Here is a 27126-nt window from a genome sequence, read left to right on the forward strand (position 1 = left end):
TCATCTTTCGTTTCTCAGCTTCTCCCTTCCATTTCATTTTTTTTTATATAAACTCAAATTTAACAAATGAAATTATTTAATTTTGTATAATCACGTAAATTAGTCATCAATGTCGAGGTTTTGATTGGTAGCATAAATTGAATAAATTATTTAGTTTGACTACAAAAAATGCTGACACAAAATACAAATCTTATCAAATTAGAACTTACAATAAAGGGTAAACATGTTTAATCAAACTCTACTATAAACTAGGAGCTATTCGAAGATCTAGCAACTCGTGATGGTCACATTTACAATGTTAATTATTTTGAATACCATGGCAGATGAAGCTTCAATCCTTTCTTCAGCTCTGGACGTCTACATTTTTTCGTTCTTTCTCCGTACTGGGAGGCTGATGCATGAGCTATTACTCAAATCTGGATCGAACTGGGTTTTAAAACCGGCATCACTATATGGACCAATCCTACCCGACCAAGGTAGAATGTTCTCGAATACTGGACTCAATTTTAGGTAACCAAGCTTCATCACTCGGTTCTCCCTTTTCTTGGTCCGAATTTCGTTCTTTGCTCCTTATATTCTTGCTCTAGCCTTTGGCCCTGAAATGTGATCAAAATGAGTCTAAACTTCACCTTAACAAGTGCATAAAAACATGATAAAACGAGACTACAATTTGATTCACGTCAACTGCTTATAATCGTCAATTTGATACACATGCAACAATTACATTATTTTTGTTTGAAGGCAGCAGTTGAACCAAATTTGTATTAGATTCATTGCAATTTTTTTTAATCTTCAGAAAACATGTACGCACAATTTATTTGCCTGCTACTCATGTTTACTTTCAATCCCATCATCACAAATTCTTTAAATTGTAGTACTAACACAACACTATACACAACCAAACTTTACCTCTCTTGAATCCTTCTCAGGTGTCTGTCTTACTGCCTGGCTTGCGCGAGTCCAACGCATCCGGAGCAGCATCTTGCCCGTGGTCCAGATGCACGATTGATGTTCAAGATGTTCTATGCAATGAGGTGGTTTCACCTCACCACCTATAAAGCACATATCAAGAATGCAGTATTCGGTTATTTATGGGAATCTGCATCCGATGAATTTTCACATTGAGTGTGAAGAACGAAGTGACCTTTTTGCCTAAATCAAGTGTTTAATTATGGCTAAGTATCTTTACTACTGAAAAAATGTGTTTTTTTCTTCAAGAAAAGTTCTATTGACTTTCATCAGGCTCAATAAATCTAACATAAAACAGAGCTAAGAGAAACTTTACTTTACCGGGTGTGTCCGTCTAGGCTGATGAATTCGGCCCTTGAGGATGCTCGAGGGTACTGTTTAAGCTCGTTCAAGATTGCCTCTCCCCCGTCTGTGATGCAACCTGGGTGAGGAGCGATTGCTATTTCCTCGAGTGCAGCTGCAGAGGATAACATATATTTGAGGAACTCCATTTCGGAGTCGTTCCCACAGAAGAGCTGCATCTTGATGGACTTAAGCCGAGCCAAACACTTCAATGGTTCTTGTGATCGCAGGAAACCGGCAACTGAGTCGACCGCTTCATAGGTATAACCCTGCAAGCGAGCACCATACCTGATCTAATTCACCGAGAAGAGAATTTGAAGGATGACTGAAACTTACTGTGATTCTAAGTTTCTGTAAAATGGGACAGCTTCTGATGATGGAAATTGCAGATGCAATCTCTGCAATCTTTTCGAAATACATATTGGTGAGGTGAAGATTTTTCAGTGATTTCAATGCAACGGCCAGTTTTTCGGGCGCTGCACCATACCTAAAAAGGCCCTATAAACCCGAAGAATCAGTTGGGAATGCAAATACAGTTAATATGATGAGAGAGTTAAGAAGCTATAATTGACAAGTTTTGATACCTCCAACGCGTTTGCTTGCAGTTCTAGCTCCTCAAGTGCAGGGAGACAGCTTAGGGACTCTGCCAAGCTAAACGAGAAGCCATTTTCCACGTTGGACTCGGGCGAGAAAGCCAATCTAACATCTCTAAGAAGGGGGCAGTTCTTGAAAGAAATGGAAATAAATATCCCATTAAACTCGAAAAGTTTCAATCTGGGACCGGTGATTTCAAGGCAATTGAAGGAAGTACAGTGGAACAGTATCAGTGTTTGGATTGCAGAGCAAGACGCCAAGAAATCCCCAAACCTGTCGGGAACGAGACCAACATTCTGAAGCTGGAGGGTCACAAGCTTGTTGAATCCCTCAAATCCGAGAGGAGGGTCAAATGTACAGCTCTCGAGCCTCAAGTTTCTTAGGTGTCGGAAAGTGAAGAGATGAGTCGTTAGCCTATGTTCCCCACCAATGGAGACACGGAGAAATAAGTCCTGGAGGGTGTCGTTTGGGAGGAGGTGAAGCCATTCATCGATTTCAGGGCAACTTCTGAGAGAAGGGACTTGGACCGTGAATCTCAGAAGAGGTCCTCGATGATGCCTCAGAACATGGTGAATAATTGGGTTAAGCTCGCGACCTTTCAAGAACATCTGGTCGAAGCAAACATCAAACACGAGTTCTGGGCAGGTGAGCCATCTGTGCTTCCATTCCCTCGATAATAGGCTAGTCCTCACCATCTCTCGCAGAGGCAAACGACTAAGAATGTTCTCGATTATGCTACGAGGCAAAGTGGTGATCGTGTCCACCCCGGATGCTAGATCATCCATCTCCTCATAGACAGGACTGGACACAATACACCAAACTTCAGAAACCACTCTTAATACACAAAAACAAGCATCTCAAAACACCCCTAATCCACAGTTTGCAAGATTGTATCTCGGATTAAATATGTAGTGTGTTTTGGTTCATACTGGATGGATAATCACGTGATAATTAGTCATAGTCAAATCTCACAACTTAATCCTAGATTATATCTTGGTACTATTCTATCTAGAAAACCAAACACCACCCTAATCTATCAAATTATGCAGAACTATAAAAATAATACTACACTTCTCACATCCCTCTCTCTCTCTCTACTATAAAAATAATACTACACTTCTCACATCCCTCTCTCTCTCTCTCTCTCTCTCTCCCACGCACACAAGCAGAGGCAAGTCAAATATATTACCAGATTACAAACTCCATTGATTCTCAATTCATACTCTCATACAAAAACAACTTACAATCGGAATATACACATTCCCATTTCAAAAATCAAGAACGAGAAGAATCAACCAATAAAAGCAAGCGTACTCCTAAACCCAGAAATTAAAATTAAAATTAAAAAAAAAAAGAAGCTTTATTGGTTACCAAGAATGTCCTCTCTCTTGAGAAAGTTTGCTTCTGGTGAGAATATTGAACAATTTGAGGAAGAAAGCGAGGAACAGCAAACCATTTAGAATGTATAACCAGGGAGACATCGATGTGGGTTAACAAGTTCTCCAGCAAATCATATAAATTTCGATTCTTTCTTGTTGATTCGATAAGGATTTGCCAAACTGTCACTATAGAGATATCTTATTTGTTTATAGTTTTAGTGATCGGCTGTTGTACCAAATTTAATATTATAATCAAACCAAATCACACGTGTTGGTCCATTCTTACTCTATAAGTGGTAGTAAGTATTAACGATAAATATAAATAATTAGAATGAAGAAGAGAAAATTCAAAATGTCTCATATTTTTTTATTTACATGATTTTAAATAAATATTTTATTTTATTTTTATTATTTTTAATAAATAGATATCATATTTCACTAACTCATTCTATGCATAATTACTACTATTATAAAACTAATACGGAGATCGGAGTACTACGTTATATGTATCAAAGTAATTGAGTCATTTCATTTTTTTTTAGCAAAAAAGTCTATATACTCTCCTATTATACTTTCTATTCATCTCTTTTGTTTTAATTTTTTTTTACTTTAAATTTCACCATATCAATTTCTTAAATCTCATTCCTAAAAAGACAATAAAAGTATATAAAAGTAGATCCACATTCCATTAATTATTTCCATCCACTTATGTTCCCAATGTTAAACAAATTTTTAAATTTATTATCCGTCAAATATAAAATATTTAATGGATCTGATGAAGATATTTTAATACGGTCAAAAAGTTTCCAATGTTAAGCAAAATTTTAAATTTATTATCCGTCAAATATAAGATATTTAATGGGAATGATGTAGTTTAATACGGTCAAAAAGTTTCCAATGTTAAGCAAAATTTTAAATTTATTATCCGTCAAATATAAGATATTTAATGGGAATGATGTAGTTATTTTAATACGGTCAAAAATTTCGTTCCAAATTTCATCTCTCCTCTCCGTCACTTCATGTCTATGTTAACACGCATACAGATACATCATACATGTACCAATGATTGTCGAAGGTTCCAAGAAAATGTTAGGCGATGGTAGGAAGAAGGATTTCATTCATTTGGGATTTAATGGAGAAATGTGGCGATTTACAACTGACCTTATCCGCTGAGATTTTTAATTGTGTATGGAGAAGGTGTCAAATCTAAAATTAAATTAAATTTCTTTTACCATATGTTTCATGATTAAAACATTCTTATTTTTCTCAAGTTAGGTAATATTTCATCTTGCCGATTGTTCTATTCCACCGACACATTCCAATATCTACGATTTGATTTGTTCGAAAACTGACTTTTGAGAAAATTGACACAGTGATTCATGACTATTTCTGTTTACTTGTTAAATTCATGAAAAATAGTCATACTTCTTTTATCCCAAAAAATTGAGTCACTTTTTTTTTTCTTCTACTCATTTTGAAAAAATCATAATAAATAAATAGAGTGGATAAATAATACTCCCTCCGTCTCTGAAAATTTGTTACTTATTCCATTTTCATCCGTCACTCAAAATTTGTCACCTTTCACTTTTATCATTTTTGGTAGTGGACCCTACATTCCAGTTACTCATTCTGACTCATATTTTATTATAAAACTAATATATAAAAATAGGATCCATATACTACTAACTTTTTCAACTCATTCTATTACATTTCTTAAAATCCGTAACTAATCAAGTGGTGACAAATTATAATAGACATAGTGGGTAAAGTATAAGAGAAAGTAATGTAGATAAGATTCTTATGTGCAATATTCTCGTTTTTACTTTACTATTTACCCACTTTAACTATTTATTACTCCCTCCGTCTCAAGATATTAGACCCCTTTCTTTTGGGCACAGGAATTTAGGATATATTGTTTAGTTGTGTAAGTGGAGTTGTTAATAAAGTAAATTTTTACTATATATAGAAATGACTCAAGTATGTTGGGACACCCCAAAATGGTATATGAGTCTAATATCTTGGGACGGAAGGAGTACAATTTTTTCAAAACGAGTGCAAGAAAAGTTACTCAACTTTCTTGGGACAGAGAGAGTACTCGTATAAAAATTCTCCCAAATTCTGTAATATAATGACTAAGAGCATCCCCATCTAGACCTGCCCACGGTTCATGAACCGGCGGTTTCGGTTGGGAACCGCCGGTTCCGATTTTGGGAAATATGGAACCGAAACCGAACCGTGAGGCTGTTTCAAGGTTTCGGTTTCGGTTTCGGTTCCGAACCGCCGGTTTTCAAACGGTTCATAGCGGTTTAGGTTCGGTTTTGCGATTTCACAGTTTTTTCCTTAAATTTTTTGTCATATAGTTTGAAATTATAAAATAAATTGGAACAGGGAAATGGATAGTTTAAATTGAGAGATTGAAGAGAGAAATTCTTGTTAACACTAAAATGAGGCGAGTGTAAGTGAGGATAGAGAGGAGAATTTATAGATAAATATAGAGAGAAATGAGATCCAATTTGAATTTAAAATAAACATTTAAGAATAAATAAATAAAAGAAATGGTGTTTTGTGCAATCAATTTTAAATAACGCAGCCATCGCCAACCGCCAACCAATCAATTTTGAAGACTCAACTGATCAATTTTGAAGACTACAAATTCATTAACCAATGTTAATTTGAGTATTATGTTTTATTTAAAGTAATCAATTCTTCTAAGTTTTATTAAAAAATGTTCGATAAATATTTATTAATAATGATCCATACTCTATAGACTCCATACGTAAAAAACTATGTTAATTAAGAAAATCGGAAATAGTATTATAAAGTTATTACCATAACCATACTCCATAGACTCCATCTTGTAATTTAGTTATTTTTATTTTGTTATCTTTTCTCTTATGTTTTCCAAATTACAATCCAATTTTACCAAATAGTATTATAAAGTTATTTTTGCTATAAAATTTTGTCCCACATTATTGTTTCTACGGATATTACCAAATCTAAAAATGAAATTTACTTATATAAATATAAAACTCATAAACCGGATCATTCAACAATTTTTTATTTAATGGTGTATTGTTTTAATATAAGGATTAACTATGTTTAAATTTATCATTACATTGGCGGTTCGGAACCGTGAAACCGACGGTTCGGAACCGTCCGGAACCGGCGGTTCGGTCGCGGTTTCGGTTCAAAAAATTTGGAACCTGAACCGAACCACGATTCTAAAATTCACGGTTTCGGTTCGGAATATTTTTCGCGGTTTCGGTTCGGAACCGTAACCGCTGGTTACGGTTTCGGTTTTAACCGCCGGTTCGGTAAACCTTAAGCAGCTCTATCCCCATCCATGCTCTTTGGCAAGAGCATGGATGTGGGCCCGAAGCCACATTTATTCATTTTTAATTATTTGTTCTTCCACAAGAGCACAACACCCACATACTCTTCCACAAAGTATGCTCTTACACTATTAAGGGTCTCACCATTCTATTATTCAATTTAAAAACTTCAATTACTAAAAACATTTTCATAATATTAAAATACATTCAAAATACCCAAAATAATATTACAAATTACTAAAAAATTAAAAACTACATAATTGATGAATCTTGTTGCTTCCTAATTGAATAATTGATGAATCTTGTTACTTCCTAATTGAAGACACAAGAAAAGGCTTATATATATATATATAGGCTACAAAATTGGGAATTGCGACCATAAACAAAAACATACCTATCTTAAGTAAAAATTGACATTTGATGAGAAACATTGACTGATATTACTACTCTTTGATGTAAAAAAAAAAGGTCGAAAAATGGCTATATTTATGGGAATCTGAAAAAAAAAATTATTTTTCAAATTATTTTCAATTTTTTTATGAATTTTAAAAAAAAATAACGAAATAAAACATGCCAATCGCGCATGGGGCGATTGGGCATCACGCCGAATGGAACGCTGCCGTGTCACCCTTTTCTTCGGCACGGTGGTGCTCTTCAGCAAGAGCACCGATGCTCTAATACTCTTTCCGTCCATAAAAATATGGGCATTTAAAATGGTACGGGATTAGTGTACAATTGGTAAAGTACGAGATATAAGGAGAAGAGTAATTAAAGTAGTGTTGGTGGATAGTGAGACTTGCTTTATTATTAGTGTTTAATGAATTGTAATTGTAAGTCATATTAGTATAAATACTAAATAAATTGATATATATGATAATGAATTGGTTATAACTTTTCCTAAATGGAAATGCCCATATTTTTATTGGACGGGTGAAAATGGAGCTAATTAGTGTTGCAAATCCATCATCACAAATTCTTTCAGTTTACTAAATCATGCCTTCTTAGTTTCTTAGCACAACTCAACGTCTGCATTTCTTTACTCTCTCGTGTGTTTCTCTAACTGTGTTCTGTTTCAAACTTCTGTGTCTTCTTATTGAAATAAAACCATGCCATGTAGTGTACTCATCTGTCACATTACATAACCAAAAACTCTCAACACTAGTTACTCATACATACTCCATAAATTACAAATATTACACATGAAACCACAATCAACAATAAAGATCCTTCAATTTGCAGACTGTAAATTAAGTTAAACCATTTCATATACAATTGAGTCTGAGGATTACAACGAAAAGAAGACACCGGCAACCAGGATATAGGCTGACGGTCAGAGCTATCTATCAACACCAACAGCAGAAGAATCGGAGGCACGACTAGGAAAGCGGAAATGGCAGACCAATCACTCAAATCATATTCGATCACAAAAGGAATGAATTAACTTTTGGTTTCTATCTTCTCGTTGCTTCCGATCTTTGCTGCAAGGTGGTGGTGCAGTTGATGTAGTTGGTCGACCTCTCTTGGTTCCACATGGATGAATACCCTCAGTCGGAGCTCGAGTCGTAGAAATCACTAGGGCACGGAGTCATGATTTCAGATTCAAGAATTTGAACTACCTGCTGCATTGTGGGACGATTCTCGGGGCATGAAGAAACACATTGGGCGGCGACTGCAAGTAGGGCATCGAAGGTTTCGGCCTGCACTCTTTCACAGTGTAGATCGACTATTTCTCGTTGTCTGTTCTCGGAAGCCAGGAATTTTAACTGTGTAACAAATAGATTTCACTCTTATTGGTAATCCTTTACACGATAATTAGCAACAGATTTCCACAGAAATTTATGAACCTTCACTAAAATAGACTGATGTTATATGGAAGGACTAGCGAAAAAACTCCAACAGCATATCAAATTTTACAAGAGCGCTAATGTCAGTTCTCCTAGAAAACCTAATGGACCGCAACCAAAAATTTGTACTACGTTTTCCCTGTATATCTTAACTACAAAAACTTAGAAAGGACATAAAGGCTGACTATAAAAACAAAACTTCTCCTCCGTCCCATAGAAATAGGCTAATTGGGGATGGCGCAGGTTTTAATGCATAATTGGTAAAGTAAAGAGGAAAAATGGTTGAAATAATGTAGTGGATAGTGGGACCCATAAATGACAAAGTAAAAAAAGGAGAAAAAAGTTCCCATAAATGGATATGGAATATTTCTATGACGGATGGAAAAGGAAATTCGGCCTATTTTATGGGGCAGAGGGAGTATATCTCGTAAGTACTGGAAGGCGTAGACATACCCATCCAACAATGTTAAGGCCCTTTTCGATGAAAGATGCATCTGTAGGCCGCTTTCCGCTCACAATTTCAAGCAAGAGAACACCAAAACTATAAACATCAGACTTTTGAGTAGCTCTACCACTCTGCATGTACTCTGGCCAATAATACATTGACAAAGAAGTCAGAATCAAAAGATAAATTTATCTCATCAGTGAAGATGAATGAGAAAGAAATTCTTGTACAAGTAGGTAACATTGGCAAAGTATAATAACTGGACAAGCGAGTTCAGAAAAGATACATCTTATTATGCTTGGCTATGATATTACAACAAATATTAGTATAGTAGAGCTTGATTAAACACCCACACCACATTCAGAGAATGGAAATTCCAAGTTTGTCCGACGTAACCAGATGATTCAAAACTAAAAGATTTAACTGGCATGAAGATAAAGAAAATGGCATCACAAACCACAAATCATAAGTGACATCTTCAGCTCAAGATTTGAAAATCATTCTCAGTGTGTTTGCATGTTACCTTGACTGAAAAAAATGTTAAAAGAAAACTAAAATCATGTAAAATATGACACTAACCTGGAGCCAGATAACCAAATGTCCCAGCAACAATGGTTGTGATGTGGGATTCCTCGTCCTTCAATAGTTTAGCCAATCCGAAGTCAGAAACTCTAGCATCAAAATTTCCATCAAGCAAAATGTTGCTTGACTTTATGTCTCGGTGAATTATTCTAGGTGAACAATCATGATGCAGGTAGGCTAGGCCCTTTGCAGCTCCCATAATAATATTTAATCGAGTCTCCCAATCAAGTTGCTCCGCTCTCTCTGCAAAAGAGATAAAATAAATAATCAATAAATAGAAAGAAGACAAAAGCTACTGAATGAGGGAGGCAAGGGATTTAAACTAATAGTAAAAAAAAAAAAACCCTCAAAGAGACCTATGATAACGGAACTCACTTTGAAGGGTTATACTGTCTACAATTGAGTGTGATGAAGCTCAAGCAACAGACTCGAAAACCACAGAGAAGTTGAAATTCTAACAAGTTTTACTCCAAAAATGTGTTCCATAAAAATTAGTCAGTTAAATAAAATTATCTTGCTTCAAGAAATGTAGCATAATGCAATTTTTTTAGTGAAGCCAGTTCAGGAATTTCAAGATTCAGAAACTCAAGTATTAAAAAGAAAAAGAAAACGAGAACAGAAGGGTACTAACCCTGTAGAGCTTCATCAAGGCTGCCTCCAGATAAAAAATCATATATTAACAATTGTGATGTTGGGGAGTTGCAGTATCCTCGCAGGTTCACAAGGTATCTGTGTTTGATGCTTCCAAGAATTTCAAGCTCCCTCTCGAAAAAGCGATTAAAGCCTCCATTGACCTTTGAAATCCTTTTTAAGGCAAACACATTGCCGTCATCCATTGTGAGCTTGTAAACAGTACCAAATCCGCCTGCACCAATTACATGCTCTTCATTTAAAGTCTCCAATTTTTTTATGATGTCCTTTGAAGAATATGGCAGGTCTCCATGAAATATGACAACTGATGTTCCTGAAGGAAAACATAAGCATGGATCATGGAGAATTATCAGATACAAGTTGCATATCATTTTTCTATGCAGGGATACTAGTGCGTACCTTCACCAACATCAACAGCAAGGCCTTTTCGATCGTTTTTACCAAGCTTCTTATATAGGAAACAACCCCAGAAGCACATGAGGGCTACCAGAAGCAAGGCACCCACTGTGGCCAGTGCACTGATTAGAAGCCTACCTGAATATTTCTTCTTGGCTTGGAATGAAGCTATAAGTATCATAAAATATCAAGGTCATGCAATTCTTCAGAAAAGACAAGATTGGAAAATACAATAAAAGTAGCTAACCACATCATCTTATTCAAGTATCTTAAAAGGCATTCAGCATCGCATTTATCTTTCGAAAAATCCAAGAAATGTGACAAATGTCCAACCACTATAATATTAACTGCACAGTGCAGACTTGATAAGTTTTAAAAATATATACAGTTGTAACATATGGGATTTATGCTGTGGATCAGAATGACCCTTCATTGTCCTGAATGCCACATTAATCCCCCAAATTATGCCTCTCAATTCAAACATTGAAGCCAATGAGTTTGTACTAACGTTTTGAAGTGTCTACTCTTTTCAGAAAAGAGCATGAATTATACATACAGTCAAAAAACTAGTGAAAAAAGGTCCAGGTATTACATTCCTAAATCAAGGAATGAAACCAAAAAATCAAATGCCAGCTAAAAGAACATGTAATCTGACTTCATCACCTGAAATTGTAATGAGTGACACTTATATGATAAAATCAACTATATTCTGCTTATTTGTATTTCTAATATCAGAACCGTATGGCTTAGAGCTAATGAATACTTGTTTAATGCCTACAAACAGGACTTTTTATCATGCACTAGAAAAGATACCAATACAGAATAAAAACTGGCTAGGAAGGGTACTGGCTATAAATATTCCTCCATCATAACATTTTACATTTGTACCTGAATCTGTAGGCCGTAAAGACGAGGAAGAACCACTAGCATTACTCTTGCATATTTGGATTTGCTTGCCACACAACCCCCGGTTTCCTACGAAGCTGCACCGAGAAACTTAAATCAGAAATGCAATATAAAAAATAAAATCCCATGAAAGCAAATTCGTCTTACTAGGATCAGATCAAGCAGGCAATGTAGCTACACACAAAATTAGCCACTTACGAATTATTCTGGAAGTTTGCAAGAACACCCTCAGAAGGTATGGGCCCCACCAGAAAATTTGTTGAAACATTGCTTCAAACATCATAGGGATAACATATTAGGCTAAAGAAAATAGTATAAGAATAACATTACTTGAAAATCCAGTGTCAACTCACAAACTTGAAAGCTTGTTCAAATTTCCAAGTGAAGCAGGAATTGTTCCACTAAGAGAATTGCTCGAGACATCCCTAGAGAAAACAACATAGCAATATCAACCTTCAGAAAGGAGGAGGCTTTCACCCAATGAAAGAGGTTATTTAAGCAATACAATGTCTAAAATATATACCAAAATGTTCAGATTCTGCTCATATTAATGAAAAGAGATTGTTTCTCATAATAGAGTATTGGGAAAATGATTCATCAAAAGCTCATCTAGTTGATCAAGGGTTCTAGAATTCTGTTTCTGGGAGAGCACATTGTCAAAGAGTTTAAAAAAAAAAAAAAGTGTTAAATATGACTTCGACACAACGAGAAAGTCTTTTGAGAACGTCAAGTACCATTAAACAAACGTCTATTCTTATGCACTCCAATTAACAGAGGAAAGATTGAACATAAAAAATATTGATATTTCAGTCTTTAAAGTTACTTACAGATTTTCAAGCTGAGACAGGTTCCCAAGCTCGCTTGGAATTGGTCCACTAAAGTAGTTACCTTGTAAATACCTGTGCAAAAAGTAAATGAAGATTACCACTCTAGATCTATACTCCCCAAAAGATAAGCAGATGGAAAAAAAGACAACGATACAAGTGAAAAAATGCAGCGATCTCTACATCTTTATTCTGATAATCAAAGATCAGTACACAATGTAAGACAAATATGCTGAGCTAAACCCAGCATCACCTGGTTAACCCACCCTAATTTCTTTAAACTACTCAAGGAATACTTTTATGTTCTAACTTCAAAGAAATTGGAGAAGAGACTACTTGAGAAGACCTTCTTAATCAGGACACAAGTGCTTAACGTCTGCACATATTTAGAAGAAATTTATCATACTTATTTCACTCTCTCTTTCTACAAATGGACCGTGGAACAGTCGGTAGTCGTAGCTTTAACGAGAGTTTCTACACTTACGGCATATAGGCATATTGAAGCTTTCGCTCACTTCACACCAAATACAGTACATAGGAGCTCTTTAGACTTCAGATGGTCATCAACATAATATAAATAACGAGGACAGTCCAAATTTATATATTTAAAATTACATCAATCTTGAGAACGGAGTAGATAATAGGATCAGAAAATTTACACGGACTGCAGCTGTGTACAGTTCCCAAGTTCTGGAGGGATTGCTCCATAAAAATTGTTGTCATGAAGAGCTCTACAAACAAGTAGTTCATGTCATCAACAATAACAGGTGGGGTCATGAGGAAAAAAATAATAGCAAAAGATGAAAAAGGATACATACAGAAGTTGCAGGTTTTCTAATTTTCCAATGTCAGCAGATATAGATCCACTCAATTTGTGGTTCGAAAGGATCCTGCATTATATAAGAAGTCAATCACATTATGTGTTAGCTATATGCATTATGCACAACATTCTACTATAAATCAAATCAACATGCAGAGTTTCTTATTATGTTTTCAGCAACTAGATCAGAAAGGTCATTCAAGTAAGAACAGGACAAATTCAGAAAGACACAAAAGATGGAATAATGGTAAAGAGCAAAGAGAAACTAAGTACAAGTCCTCATAAATTGCAGTTCTAAAAGGACAAGATGAGAATTTTGTGTTTCTTTATGTAGATGATTAATATCTGAAGTATCAAGGAATTTACAAGGCTGTTACTCTCTTTGACTTCAAGTCACATCTTACTCCCTTCCACCTGCATGGGTTTTCATCCTCTGGTCTCCACTGCTGCAGAATACCATCTGGACTAGTTACCGCTGTCCTAAAACTGACAAGAGCCTGACCTGCAAACCAAAAGTCCAACCATGAGCTTCCCATACGTGATATGTCAGTTCCAAACATACGTCAACAAAAAAAGTAAAGAAAAATTCTCTGTGATACGATATAGAAATGTTAACTGCTTAAAAGTACACGATTTTTCTAGGGGAAATCACTGTACAATTCATCAATGTGTTTGAGTTTATGTTATTAGAGTACTTAGTCAGACGAAACTCAGCCAATCTCATCTCTCACTCTACTAAGCTAACCAAAAAATATGTTGAACTAATGATTAACCAGCATACCGTCGAGGGTGAGAGCTTCAAGCTCTTTTGCCAGATTGTAAAGCAATAGAATCCATGAAAGCAACTGCCAATAATTCACAGGGAAGCTGCCCATTGTGGTGTTGATCACGCATGATATGATAAGCTTAAATCATCAGAGGAGCAGAGCTGTAATATAACTCTACAGGACATCTGGTGGTTGCTAAGTTGATAATTCAAGAGCAACCAATTTTAGAGGTTGCAGTAAAAGAACCTCCTGAAAATAAAATTAGCATAGTTAGTTGATTGTGATACACAATAAGAAAGAGCAAAGGTCAAGAAAAACGAACATCACGCATCAAACTTGGCGTTTGTGATTGTGAATTTGGGCAATAATGCAGCATGCAGAAGCTCATGAATTATAACCAGACACAACCAATTTTCATATGATGCAAGCACAATACTACGAATTCAAAACTTGTTGAGAAAAATCTGCTTTTCAATTTAAACTCCAATCGTCTTTTTGCTTTGTCACACACGCACGTAATTCTGGTTAACACTTTATGACGCCAAAAAATGCACCGTGCAAGTTCAACCAAATCCTTTTTCCAGCCAAAATATGGTCTAAATTTGGATGGTTCAGGTTCTTTTCAGGAGTGATAGTCCACAAGCTCCAATTCAGCTCACAATAAGATCTGTACATGATTGAGCTCAGATATAGGAGCTTAAGTGCATTTTAGTGGCTACTGCAGAACCTACCAACATGATGAAAGTCATTTCCAAGCAACAGGGTGAAAAGATATATAGCCACAACAATGGCAGAGAACGCATCAATCACCGGTACTGAACTAATATCTAGGATCAAACAATATTTACTTTGCCAACATCTCTTCCAATTAAACCAACAATCAAATGCGAAACCAATGGACAACTTTCAGAAGCATCACAGCAACAGCAAAAACGGAATTAGCGCTAGATAGTGACAAAGAAGATACAGAATACACATCCAGATGATAAAATATTAGATAAAAACCTAAAACGGCAGTAGAAGAAGCAGAATTGATTCAGCGCAGAGATAAATTAGAAATTGATGGAAATTGAGGAAGGAGCTTTGCAGGTGTTCAATAGCACGAAGCAGATAATCGCAGGCAACACCGTCCAGTTTCTCTCTCTAAAACCATACATGCATCTGTGTCTGTATACATATAGCGTGCATGTATGTATCGGCACGAACGGCAAGAGTGTAGTGTTGCTGGATTTGAGTGAGAGAAGATAGAGAGAGAAAGAGAGAGATTTCTGAGAATTAAAAGGGAATTCAGTATCAGCGAATGAGAACAGAGTGGCGGCACGTGCGACCGCGATACTTCGCGCGTGTGACCGACGCCGGTGATCTGCTGTCAAGCAGATTTCAAGATTCTATTTTTTGCCCGTTTAACTAGTTTCTAGTGTTACATTTCGCCACCTTGAGATTTTATTATTATCGTTTCGCACCCTGATAAAAAGGAAAAATGCAATTGTGCGAGTACTTTTCTTTTCCTTAATCAATTTTCGAAGAATGTTACACATTTTTATTCTATGTTAGTATTATACTTTCTCAGTATTTTAAAAATAGAAATTTTGAAAATGGTGCAAATTTTAATGCAAAATCAATTAAGTAAAAAAAAGAAGAAATAATAAGAGAAATGAAAAAAAAAATAGTAAATTTAATGTTAGTAGATTGTAGAATCTATTTTCTAAAATAAGAAGTTTCTATTTTTTAAAAACAGATGAAAAAATGAAAGAATTCCTATTTTTAGGAAACGAAAAGAGTAAAAAAATACTACTATCTGTTCATGAAAAAAGTCTCATTTAGTTAGGATGTCCACGAAAAATAGTCTAATTTCAAAAATGAAAACTTTCTTTCATATTTTATACATTTTTTTCCTTTGTCTTTCTTACTTTTTCTCTTCTCTCAACTTTCCTAAATTCTTGTGTCAAAAGATAAGCGAGTCATTTCCTTTTTTGGCATCTTCTCTCTTACTTTTTTCTCTCTACTTTATTCGGACTATTCGGATTTGGGTAATCTCCGAGATTCATTTTGTTTGAAGTGTAGAATATGTAGTGTGAATTTGAGAGTGAAAGAAGTGAAAAATGAGTGAAAAAAAGTGAGAATATATAGGTTTTGAAAATTAAATAAAATTAAATTAAAAATAAAAAACGCGTCGCATCGTCCGCGATGCCACAATGGCTGACGATGCGACGGACGATGAGCATTGTCCGCGCTTCGTCCGCGGACGATGGTTAACCCATCGTCCGCGACTCCACAGTGGCGGACGATATGACGGACGATCTGTGGATGCTCTTACTCTCTTTTTTTATTTACTTCTCACTTTACTAACAAAACCCCATTTTTTTTAATCTCGATGCCGAAAAGTTTTGGCTCACTTATCTTGGGACGGAAGAAAAATATATATACTCTAATTTTGATTCTTCAATTTCAACGGAACATTTCGAGTCATCACAACACGCAAACAAGACAGCACACAGTGAAGGTGTTTGATAAAGGAGATGAAGAGAGGGAAACAGAAGATCGAAGCTCAGAAAAAGAACGCCGAAAAGAATCAGAAGTCCAAAGGCTCACAGATCGAAGCCCGCGCCGTCGGCCTCCAAGTCGTCTGCTCTATTTGTCGGGTAATTTCTTCCGATAGATGTGTCGAATTGAAGATTCAAATCTCATCTTTCTCTCTTTTCTTTTCTCTTCTCTTTTACTATTGCTTAATAATTGTGTTTGATAACTTTGTAAATGAGTTGAACTATGGGATTATTGCTCTATGTCAAAGTGTGTTGATCTAAATTAGGGCAAATGTTGGTGAATTATGGATTGTATCTGGTAATTTGGATCATGAGTTTCCTGTTTGTTGCGATTTTAGTTATGGAAGAACTGAAATCGCAAGCTCAATCACACCTACGCACGATCCACAGCATAATCGACACAACAACTCCACAATCCACACCACAACACCAACAATCAATGCCAAATCAACAAGATCAACACCACAATTTATACAAAAACAGAGAACTCAAGTAATCAACTAATAACACCAATTGCCGAATGTAATACGGATGATTTGATAGTTTCAGATGATCAAATAAGAACAAAGGAATTGAACGATAATGAAATGCGAACTAAGCTAAGATAGAAGTGCTTCGGATCCACGATCCTCAGCCCGAGCTCAAGGGAGAATCACCGAATCACCGGATTCTCACGATGACCCTAACTCGCAAGCTAACACACTATTTTCCTGAATGCCAAACCAGCTGCCAAGATGCCCTTTTATTTAGTTGCCCTCTCTCTCTCTCTCCTGCTTGTTAGATTGTTGAATACACGTTTTTATTTGCTGATGTGTCAATTCCAACTCACTTCTCCACATGGCATTCCTATTCTTCCACCTATGCGTGCGTCCTCTTCTTCTTCAGCTTGTGATTGCAACACTGTTTATGAATAAGCTTGGGATAGAATAAGGAGCTGTTTGATATCGAGGATAGTTATATGGAGATTTTATAATGCAGCTTCTATTGGATTCTTTTTTTGAAATGTAGTTGATACAAAATCTTTGATAATCGTAAGGCAAAACTGTTAGGGCTACAAGGCAGATTCCACTACTTAAATTGCAGGCCACTTCTACTTTCTCAGTGTCTGGTTCTTTGTTTAGAGAAACTCACTGATAGTGCCATTCTACATTTAGGAATGCCTCTCCATAGATATTTTCCCTTGTAGATCCCTGAGGATTAGCGAAGTTGTGACCCGTTTTTCTTTTTCCTTTCTGTTCGATTTTCTACTTCTGCATTGGTTTCCCACATGCATATGTTAGTATAATGAAGGAGTAATGGTCTAGGCAACCTACATTCCATAATGTGATGGATTGCTTTTCCTATTGATATCATTACTTCTAAAACACTGTTTTCTCGTTTAGCCTTTTACATGAGGATACTTGCTTCCTTACATAAAATTAAGTTCACATTATCTCGTTAAGCCTTTTACATGGGGATACTGGCTTCCTTGCATAGAATTACGTTCCCATTATCTCGTTTAGCCTTTTACGTCAACATCATATGCTTAGGAAGCTTCTAGATATGTGTTTTAACATAAACTCAAGGATTCGGTCGAGGAGTAGCTAAAAGGGAGATCTTCAAGATGCTGAAAGCACGTCTAATGTTGGGCATCTATAATCTCTCCCAGGAGGATTGGTTTCAGCATCACTGTAATTGCTTTAGTGGTGACCTTTACTAAATCTCATGTTGTATATTTTCTACAACGTAATGCACTGGTTATGTTAATATAAAAAACAAGGAACCCACGATGAAACATACCTAGAAAATCTCTGTGTGCTTTCAGAATTTTCTTTTGGAAGAATATGATAGTGTTGTTACTTAAATTTTGGCTTAGAGTAGTTTCAGTGGTAACCGCCAAATCTCTCTTGTCTGTACCCTAAACATCTGGTTGATAATATAATTTGCCATGTTGCTCTATCTGACAATCCATCTTACTCAGTTATGGTTCGAAATTGCAGGCCCAGCTAGCGAATCAGAATCAGCTTGTTGATCATTACAGCTCCAAGCACCCAAAAGAAAAGCCTCCAAGCAACTCAGGATAACAGCTCTCGACTCTAAAAGCTTTTGGTTTTCTTGGTTCAAAATGTAATTTAACTCCAGAACACATGATGTTGAGTTCCCCTGTTCTGTTTATAAGAATGTACCCCAATTATTACCTGCAAGGGAATCTACAAATGAATATATTGTACTCTCTGCTTTGTATGGTTGGCCCTGGGCACCTTTTAATTCTTCTTGTTTCTGGATATCTCACTCGTAGACATCTTTCCTTTGTTTCCCGGGCCTCTAGTGAGTTACAGACACGGTGATCCCTTCAAAAGTAGTTGAACATGTGCTCCTAAATCTTTCTAACCAGCAACCATAAACATTATCGAATGAAATCATACGACGATGTTTATTCTTGTTAAAATTTGAATCCTTCAGTATGTACAAAATCCTTAAATGTTCAGCAGTTATGGAAGCTAATGTAAAAAATGCTCAGTATTCACCTCAAACAACGATCATGCACCTAAAACGAAATCGTCAACGCAGATGTATAAGAACAAAGATAAATATGCTGCCATAATATTCAAAACCCAACACAGGTTGATATAACTGTAGTTTCATTCTTTTTCAATATGTGATCCCATGATATAAGCAATTGAAAAATGGGATGTTAAGCCTTCGTCTAGATTATGCCTAAGCAGTCTCGTCCTCACGGATAAGCTTGTTCAACAGTGCTGTTAGCAACGCATCCCTCTGTTCAGTTCTGCTCTCTTCTCTCACTCTCCGTTCCTCTTCCCTCTCTCTCCACGCTTGTTCCATCATCAGCTTCTCTCGTTCGAGCCTCTCCATCTTCTGCTGCCATTCCTGCTCAAATCGTTCCCTCTCTTGAGCACGCTTCTCCATTGACGCTCTCCACTCCATATCGATCATCTGTTGCTGCTGCATAAAATTCCTCATTACCTCCCCAATGACATTATGCAGTGGCTCTCTTGCCTTTTGTCGTTTTTCTGTTCCAGCTTTTCGTTTTGGAACCGCTCTCACTTTCCCAGCCTGATGATTGACTTCAACCTCTTCATCATCATTCTGCTCTTCAATGAATTCTTCATTGGATTGATCCCCTGAAGCACTGTTAAGCCTCTTTCTTCCTTTGGCAATGACAGTGTCAGCTTTGGCCTGAGTTTGCTGAATCCGGTTCACCCTGGCTGTGAATACTGCGTGCAGTTCATTGAAAAAAGGGTGAACAGTATCCACATTAGATGCTTCTTGCTCCTGCAGTATAGAAGACATATCTTCAGATCTCGACCCTAAGCGAATTGAATCCATCCATCACTGCTTTATCCTAACTATTTCTACATCAACAAGCATGTTGTTACCAAAAGAAGAAACGACTTCGCAAAAATAAATAAGAACCTTACATGATCTAAAGAATACCTTAATCTGAATTTACTCAACACTTGCCACAGAAATGAGTTCTCACTTTCAAGATCCAAACAATTTTGAAAAGCAAATACTACTCCGTTTCCATATTTGTGAGAGCATCGAAATCTAGGTGTATGCAAGATAAAATATCCGTTATATAACTACTATGCAAGAGAAATCTAGGAAAATGTTGGAAACATATCACTGCACAGATTTATTAAATTGAATAGTACCAAAAATTTGGGAAGTTAATAAAGAGACAAGAAATTGGGGACGACTCCTTACATGTATTTAGGTCTAACAGTTTAATGTCGAATAAAATCAAAGTAAAAGATCATAACAAAAAAAATCACTCGGCAATATACTGAATGATCATATATAAATGTCACTTGTTAGATAAACATGTCATGCGGCACTACTTAGCTACACATACTCAATTTACATATTGAAATATGTCACTGTGTTCTGTCACAGTTAAAGTGCGGGGCAGGAGCTAGAGGTATGAGACTTCCGAGACAAAGTATCAGTAAAGAGTTCATTTCCTTCAATAAAAGTTATGACTCAAAATCAATATTCCCATTCCATTGTAACGACATATTTATTTCCGAGACAATCCTTTCAAATATGTTGAACAAGTCCTAGTCAGATTCCAGAATCCTTTGAATTCATTATTTACATGGCAAATTTATTGTTTAATTAAGCTATTGCAGGAGTAGTTAGCATTTCTCAACCAATCTTTAACTAAAATTTTCTTTTAATGAGGTAAATTTAGCATGAGATGCTTGTATTTATGGCATTTTGTTTAAATGGTTTCCAAATAGCTTACTCTGTTCTTATATTATACAGAAATTTCACTATATTTACGACACAATCATATGTCAACAAATAGCAAAAAATTAACCGGAGAATCAAACTAAACGACATGCTTGACTATAGAATCAGAACTGTAGAATTAGCTCAGCATATTTAAAAGTCATATCCGTTGTATGGAGATGAATCCAGCTAAATCGAATCTTATTTCTCCACGACACTGACTCATTCGACCGACCTACTCATCATGACATACGGCAAGAAATCATGAGGTTTCACACATTAGGACAAGATGCGACAAATTGCTGAAAAAACCAGAAAGTCGCCACAAAAACCATAACTTGAAGAAGTTACAGATAAAAAAGATAGCATATGGAATGCCTCTACATTCATTAAAATTTATCATGGCAAGAGCAACTATCTCTAGCATGCTGAGCATTCACTAAATCGACCTGGATGTTACTATTTACATCACTCGACATAATTCGCCAAAAGCAGGACTGAAGAAGTCACGGGCCAGACAAGCAACGGGTGCATCATTACAACATCTAGGTTTGCCTCATCCCACCTCGGCAAAAAGGGCAGTGCACGAACAACTAAAAAATTGATTTCTCTCTAACTTATCATTATCTCTAGCATGTAAAAGCACAAATCTTTAGGCCAAGAATCAGATTATCAGACAAAACCCTAATTGCATTGCCAAAATTTCCACATCAACCTCACAAGTAGAATAAAAATCAAATCTTTGTTATCAATCTTGACATAACATAAACCAAGAAACAGTCCAATTCGACAAAGACTCACACTTTGGAAAGGGAAAGGGAATCCCTACATAATCTCTTTCATAAACACAAAAGAAATGCAAACTTACCAGTTCAACTATGTCAAAAATCAAGAAATAATCACAAAAAAGTAATGCATGGATACACATTTAGAATAAAATAAAAGTAATTATGTAAAGACCTTGAATGCAGTAACAAGATTTTTCCACTTCCATTTGCAGTGATCGGCAGTTCTCCAGTAGCCCCTGTCCCTCATTCTGTCTGCGACCATTTCCCACAAATTTGTATTCGTTTTGGCGGCCAATTCGACCTGAGCCCTCATTTCGATCAAGTCCCTCGTTTCTTGGTTGCTCCACGGCGGGAGCCTCTCGTCTCTCGTCGGGAACTCGTCGTCAAAAGGTGGCGGGAGGGGGATCATCATGGTTTGGTGAAGCTGCTGCTGCTGCTGCTGGTGGAGGAGGGGATATGTAGTATTGGGATTTCCGGCGCTGCTGCTTGGGAGGAGGTGGTGATGGGTGGTGGTGACATCTCCGATGTTGCCGTACATGGTTATTTTGGGGGGATTTGAAGGTTTTCGATTAATTTAGTAGTGCTCCATCAGTGTAGAATACAAGTAGTAGTACATGATTATAATGCGGATTGGTATCTAATTTTCGACTCCTCGCTGTCCGGTATCCACTCTCTCTCCATACTATTCTTTAAAATTGCATTTATGATTTTTGGACAAGAAAAATGAATGTTTTCGGAGTTTGACTTTCTTACAGAGGATAATTTAATGCGGGAGACATTGGGGGAAATTTTGTAAGAAAAATAAATAACTCAGAGATAGTATTTCTTTTGGATTATCTTAGCTGAGTCATATTTTTTTTGATAAAAAAAGATAATTTTAATTTTCTCTTATTTTATTGCTTCTTTAGTTTTTTACTTTTTTTTATAGAAAAATTTATTTTCTCTTTGTTTAACTCACTTAATACAATTTTTCTTAAATTCCGTGAAAGAAACACCCCTACTACAGAAGGACGATTAATTATATTAGGCATCCACAATGGGGTGATTTTCGTCCGGACGATCCATCGTTCGTCGCCTCATCTGCTCTCGTCCTCCCACTGCACGGTGACGGACGAGCACCTAACCCGAAAGTTCGACCGCGGACGACGTGGCGCCCGTGCTTTTATCAGATTGTAAAACTAGAAATATGTTCATAAGCATATAATCACAAATCGTACTGAATATATGCAATTAAAATCATAAGATTTACCGTATGGATTCAAGTAATTGAATTCGAACTCCTTCTTCAATTGATCTCTACCACAAATCTTCTGATCTGTTCCCTTTAACTCGGAATTGACCTTTGTGTGGGCAAAGCTTGTCAAATCCTCAAAAGCAGGAGAAGAATTTAAGAAGAACCCTAAATACCCTTCACTCTTGATTGCAGAGAACGAGAAAAATAATATCGGTATAATAATTCTGTCTTCTTTTCTTCTCACTTTTATATTGAGTTAATTATTTTGGGCCAGACCAGGGATCTATGGAGGATTGGATTGGGCCACAGTTCAGGCTTTCACTAATTAAATTAAAACTAATTTCATTCAAGCCCAAACTTAAATATTATTATCATCCACTATAGATATAATATTGACTGCCCGTCCAAACCGAAATTACGAGTATTTCGGGACTTCCTCTTTAATTAAATCATTTCTCGTGTTAAAGATATAAATATCCATTAATTAATATCAAGTCTGCTATCTGACTTTTATTAATTAATTTCTTTTTCCAAGAGTGGTCTAGTTCAGAATCATTATTTATTATTCATGGAATAAATTCCAACGGGCCAATTTTCTGAATAATAAAACCTTTTTCTAAACACCTCTTGAGGATATTATCAGACTGGCCTCTCCCATCACACGATTCATTGCAATAACAATACTAGCACCACCTAGACATTAGTGATTACTACCCAATCTATCAGGATTCTTAGGCAACGAAATACCCTTACCATTTGATAAGTCAAAGTAGTTTTCAATTAATATCGTATGTTATCAAACGAAACTCACCTCGCGCACGATTCAACATAATAGCAATCCTAGCACCACTAGATATTAATCACCACTACCCAATATACCAGGCTTATTGGGTTGCGAAAAACCCGTACCATTTGGTAAGTCAAAGTAGTGCATAATCAATACCGTATGCTCAATGCTAACGTACATTGATTAAGAAACAATAATTTACAAGACCTCGTCTTTCAGTAGATAGCATAAAGACTGTCTCGCTGTTAGATCCATTCAGTGCTATACCACACCAACGTCATTTTGTTTCAGTAAGGCTTAGAAATAATCGGACTGACATTGCAACCTTTCACGATAGTCTATCTACGTTGTGAAATTCTTCTTTTTCTTTGTTCAGAACTGACCGTGTTACCTTAAAGTGAACGACGCCCACAATCGGTCTACTAAAACAAAGACTTAGACTTTGTTAAGTTACCTATACATTTAAACATGTAATAAACATCCATTAAATGTTAAACATAACAACATTATGACAAAAATAATCTGTTTATTCATTTGGAAAATAAAATAAGAGTTTAAACAGTATTCAATCACTCGAAAGGTGATTTCTAGTATACAAACTCTAACAGTAGATTGGTCGTGAACGACGTTCACAGAAGGTGACGCAATCAGTTCTTTGTAGAAGAGAAACAAAATTTCACAACCTAGATAGGCTTTGGCCACCTATCGCGAAAGGTTACAGTGTCAGTCCGCATGTTTCCTTACCTTAGGAAATAAACGAGACTGGTGTGGTATAGCACTAAAGGATCTAACAATTGAGATAAGTCTTTTTTGCTATTTAATGAAAGTCGAGGTCTTGGTGATTGTTATTTCTTAATCATTGTTGACATAACATTGAGCATACAATATTGATTATGCACTACTTTGATTTATCAAATGGTGTGAATTTTTCGTAATCCAAGAATCTTGATATCCTGGGTACTGGTGATCAATGTCTAGAGGTGCTAGTATTGTTATTGCAATGAATCGTGTGTGGGGTGAGTCTGTTGGGGTTTGCACAGAAGAACTTGCAAATTAAATAAATTCACAAAAAAAAATCTATTTAGGTGATTATGTGGATCAATTCAATTTCATGCTTCAACATATAGAGACAGGCTAATGCGCAATTAATCACATAATTTTATAGTATTAAATTATGATATTGAATCTTATAATTGTGATTCCCCAAAGAATCGAAGTGATTTGCTATTTTTCCACGTGTAGGCCTTGAAGCTTTATTGCAAAACCAAAGATCTCCTTGTTAGGTTTGGTATACTGAAAAGCATGTTTCGAGCAGGTTTTGCGCGAATAGAATCTTGCTTGTAAACGAAAAACTCTACAATCTACTTTTAACCCGATTCAGTATTATTCGAGAAGTTTCGCACGAATAGAATCACTATTATTATTACATTGTGTTTGCTTATGCATTTATAAGATGTTTTACGAACATTTATATATATAAGAAGCAAACAAAGCCTAAGTCTTTTGCTTAGTAGACCGGTTGTGGGCGACGTCCACTTTAAGGTAACACGACCAGTTCTATGCAATGCTTTGCAAAAGAGAAAGAAGAATTTCACAACATAGATAAGCTTTGGCTACCTATCGTGAAAGGTTGCAATGTCAGTCCGCATATTTCTAAGCCTTACTGAAATAAGATGACATTGGTGTGGTATAGCACTGAACGGATCTAACAGCAAGACGTGTCTTTATGCTATCTGCTGAAAAACTAGGTCATGATAAAATACTACTCCCTCCGTCCACGAATAAGAGTCCCGTTTTTCCATTTTGGCCCGTCCACGAATAAGAGTCCCGGTTCATAATTACCATAAATGGTAAAGAGACCCCACATTCCACTAACTCATTCCACTCACATATCATTTAAAACTAATATATACAAGTGGGACCCATGTTCCACTAATTTTTTTCCACCCACTTTTCTTAACATTTCTTAAAACCCGCGCCATTTAGAAATGAGACTATTAATCGTGGACGGAGGGAGTATTTCTTAATCTACATATGTTAGCATTGAGCATACGGTATTGATTATGCGCTACTTTGACTTATCAAATGGTGCGGGTTTTTCGCAACCCAATAATCCTGATATATTGGGCAGTGGTGATTAATATCTAGTGGTGCTAGGATTGCTATTGTGTTGAATCGTGTGCGAGGTGAGTCTCGTTTGATAATGTCCTCAAGAGGAGCTCGAACAAGGTTTTATTATTAAGAAAACTGGTCAGTTGGAGTTTTATTACTCTATGAATAATAAATAAGTGTTTCTTGCTAAGTCTACTCTTGGATTTAATAAGATATTAATTAATTAAGTCCGTAGCAGACATTAATTAATTAATCGACATTTATATCTTAAGCGCGGGAAATAAATAATATAAACAACGGAAACCCGGATTACTTGTAATTTCGGATTTGGATGGGGAGGTCAATATTACTTCTGTAGTAGCTGCTCGTAATATTCCAATATAAGCTTGTATTAAATTGTGGGTTCAATTTAATTAGTAAAAAGCTAATTGGGGTGAGCCCATATCCAAAACCTTCCATAGATCTCTGTCTGGGCCCAAAAGGAACTTAATATAAATAGGAGAATAAAGGAGACAGAAATTATAATTTTTCCAATAGCAAAATTTCGTCTCCCTCTACCTAGAGGAGTTCGAATTTCTCTCCTAATTGGAGAAGGATTTCTTCTGTCTTCTTTATTCGAGTCCTAGTATTTTGATGAGATCAGCCCACCCTGATATCGAGATACAGTTCGGGAACCAGAGAGAAGATCCGTGGTCTAGTATTGAAGATCATCACATGGAAAAGGCGCGAGCAATCGACGATTCTTTGGAGAATCAAATCAGTAACTCTAAACCGTAGAATTCATGTTTTAGGATTTACTTTCTTTGAGCATATATTATTTGCGTTCTAGCATGCAATTATCTGTTTAACATGTGAATTGATTAATCGCATAATCGGTCAAATAGATCCTACGTCTGATTTATTTGTTTTGTACAAGTCTTCCGCTGTGCAAGGGGCACCAAACCCCAGCAGGCCGGCCATCACTCGGTTTGCTACATCCTTTTTATCATTAGAAAGGTTGCAAAAGGAGAAATATAACATTAGGAAAATGTCTATTTCTAATGAATGGATCCAAAACAAGCTTTCAAAAGAAGCTAAGGGGAAGGAAGCAGCTAGGACAACACAATATTCTCTTTTCTAGAATAATGTGGTTTACATTCTCAAAGTTATGACTCCCCTTGTAGAGTTCTTAGATTGGTGGGTGGTGAAAGGAAACCGACAATGGGCCATATTTTTGAGGCAATGGAGAAGGCAAATGAAACAATCGCGAAGTCTTTTAATGGTCTTGAGCAAAGATACTCCAATGTTTTCGAGATCACTGATAGAAGGTGGAATTGCCAACTCCATAGGCCATTGCATGCAGCTGGCTACTTTTTGAATCTGGCCATCTTTTATGATCATCCAGAAATGCGATTTGATGTTGAGATAACTTCAGGGTTGTTTGAATGCATCAAACGAGTTGTTCCAAAGAAAGAAGTCCAAAAAGAGACAATGAAGCAGTTGGAAATTTACAAAGCTGCATCATGCTTTTTTGTTGATGAAATTGCAAAAGAGCAAATTAAAGAATTGCCTTCTGGTCTGAATCTTTACACTTAA

The 27126-nt window shown here is 36.2% G+C and overlaps 3 protein-coding genes, 1 long non-coding RNA gene and 1 pseudogene across 5 annotated transcripts; 2 read left to right on the forward strand and 3 right to left on the reverse strand.

Annotated features, from left to right (window-relative positions):
- Positions 1–172: 172 nt before the first annotated feature.
- Positions 173–3491, reverse strand: LOC125185426 (F-box/FBD/LRR-repeat protein At1g13570-like). 2 transcript variants are annotated; one of them, XM_048081953.2, is made up of 6 exons: positions 3277–3491; positions 1896–2706; positions 1648–1809; positions 1286–1580; positions 910–1052; positions 173–596 (listed from the first exon to the last, which is right to left on the reverse strand). In XM_048081953.2, the coding sequence occupies exons 1-4, from the start codon at positions 3384–3386 to the stop codon at positions 1287–1289; spliced, it is 1377 nt and encodes a 458-aa protein (XP_047937910.1). In that variant the 5' UTR covers positions 3387–3491; the 3' UTR covers positions 173–596; positions 910–1052; position 1286. The 2 variants fall into 2 exon arrangements, with proteins under 2 accessions (XP_047937910.1, XP_047937909.1); XM_048081952.2 differs by having other exon boundaries at positions 1291–1580; positions 3277–3490.
- Positions 3492–7827: 4336 nt separating this feature from the next.
- On the reverse strand, positions 7828–15125 carry LOC125222675 (LRR receptor-like serine/threonine-protein kinase FEI 1). Its single transcript, XM_048125415.2, has 14 exons — positions 14857–15125; positions 13866–14100; positions 13451–13586; positions 13083–13154; positions 12924–12995; positions 12268–12339; positions 11794–11865; positions 11639–11710; positions 11423–11517; positions 10538–10702; positions 10119–10451; positions 9485–9730; positions 8914–9047; positions 7828–8379 (listed from the first exon to the last, which is right to left on the reverse strand). The coding sequence occupies exons 2-14, from the start codon at positions 13957–13959 to the stop codon at positions 8161–8163; spliced, it is 1782 nt and encodes a 593-aa protein (XP_047981372.1). The 5' UTR covers positions 13960–14100; positions 14857–15125; the 3' UTR covers positions 7828–8160.
- A 1179-nt stretch (positions 15126–16304) lies between these two features.
- LOC125220063 (uncharacterized) lies at positions 16305–18660 on the forward strand. Its single transcript, XR_007176284.2, has 2 exons — positions 16305–16493; positions 18374–18660. It is a non-coding gene; the product is annotated as an uncharacterized LOC125220063 (long non-coding RNA).
- A 120-nt stretch (positions 18661–18780) lies between these two features.
- On the reverse strand, positions 18781–22102 carry LOC125223849 (trihelix transcription factor GT-3b-like). Its single transcript, XM_048127149.2, has 2 exons — positions 21591–22102; positions 18781–19667 (listed from the first exon to the last, which is right to left on the reverse strand). The coding sequence occupies exons 1-2, from the start codon at positions 21954–21956 to the stop codon at positions 19092–19094; spliced, it is 942 nt and encodes a 313-aa protein (XP_047983106.1). The 5' UTR covers positions 21957–22102; the 3' UTR covers positions 18781–19091.
- A 2337-nt stretch (positions 22103–24439) lies between these two features.
- Positions 24440–27126, forward strand: LOC148934149 (uncharacterized; annotated as a pseudogene).

This window comes from Salvia hispanica, chromosome 1, assembly GCF_029641045.1.
Source record: "Salvia hispanica isolate PSC_SH4W2 chromosome 1, Shi_PSC_v1, whole genome shotgun sequence".
Taxonomy (NCBI): domain Eukaryota; kingdom Viridiplantae; phylum Streptophyta; class Magnoliopsida; order Lamiales; family Lamiaceae; genus Salvia; species Salvia hispanica.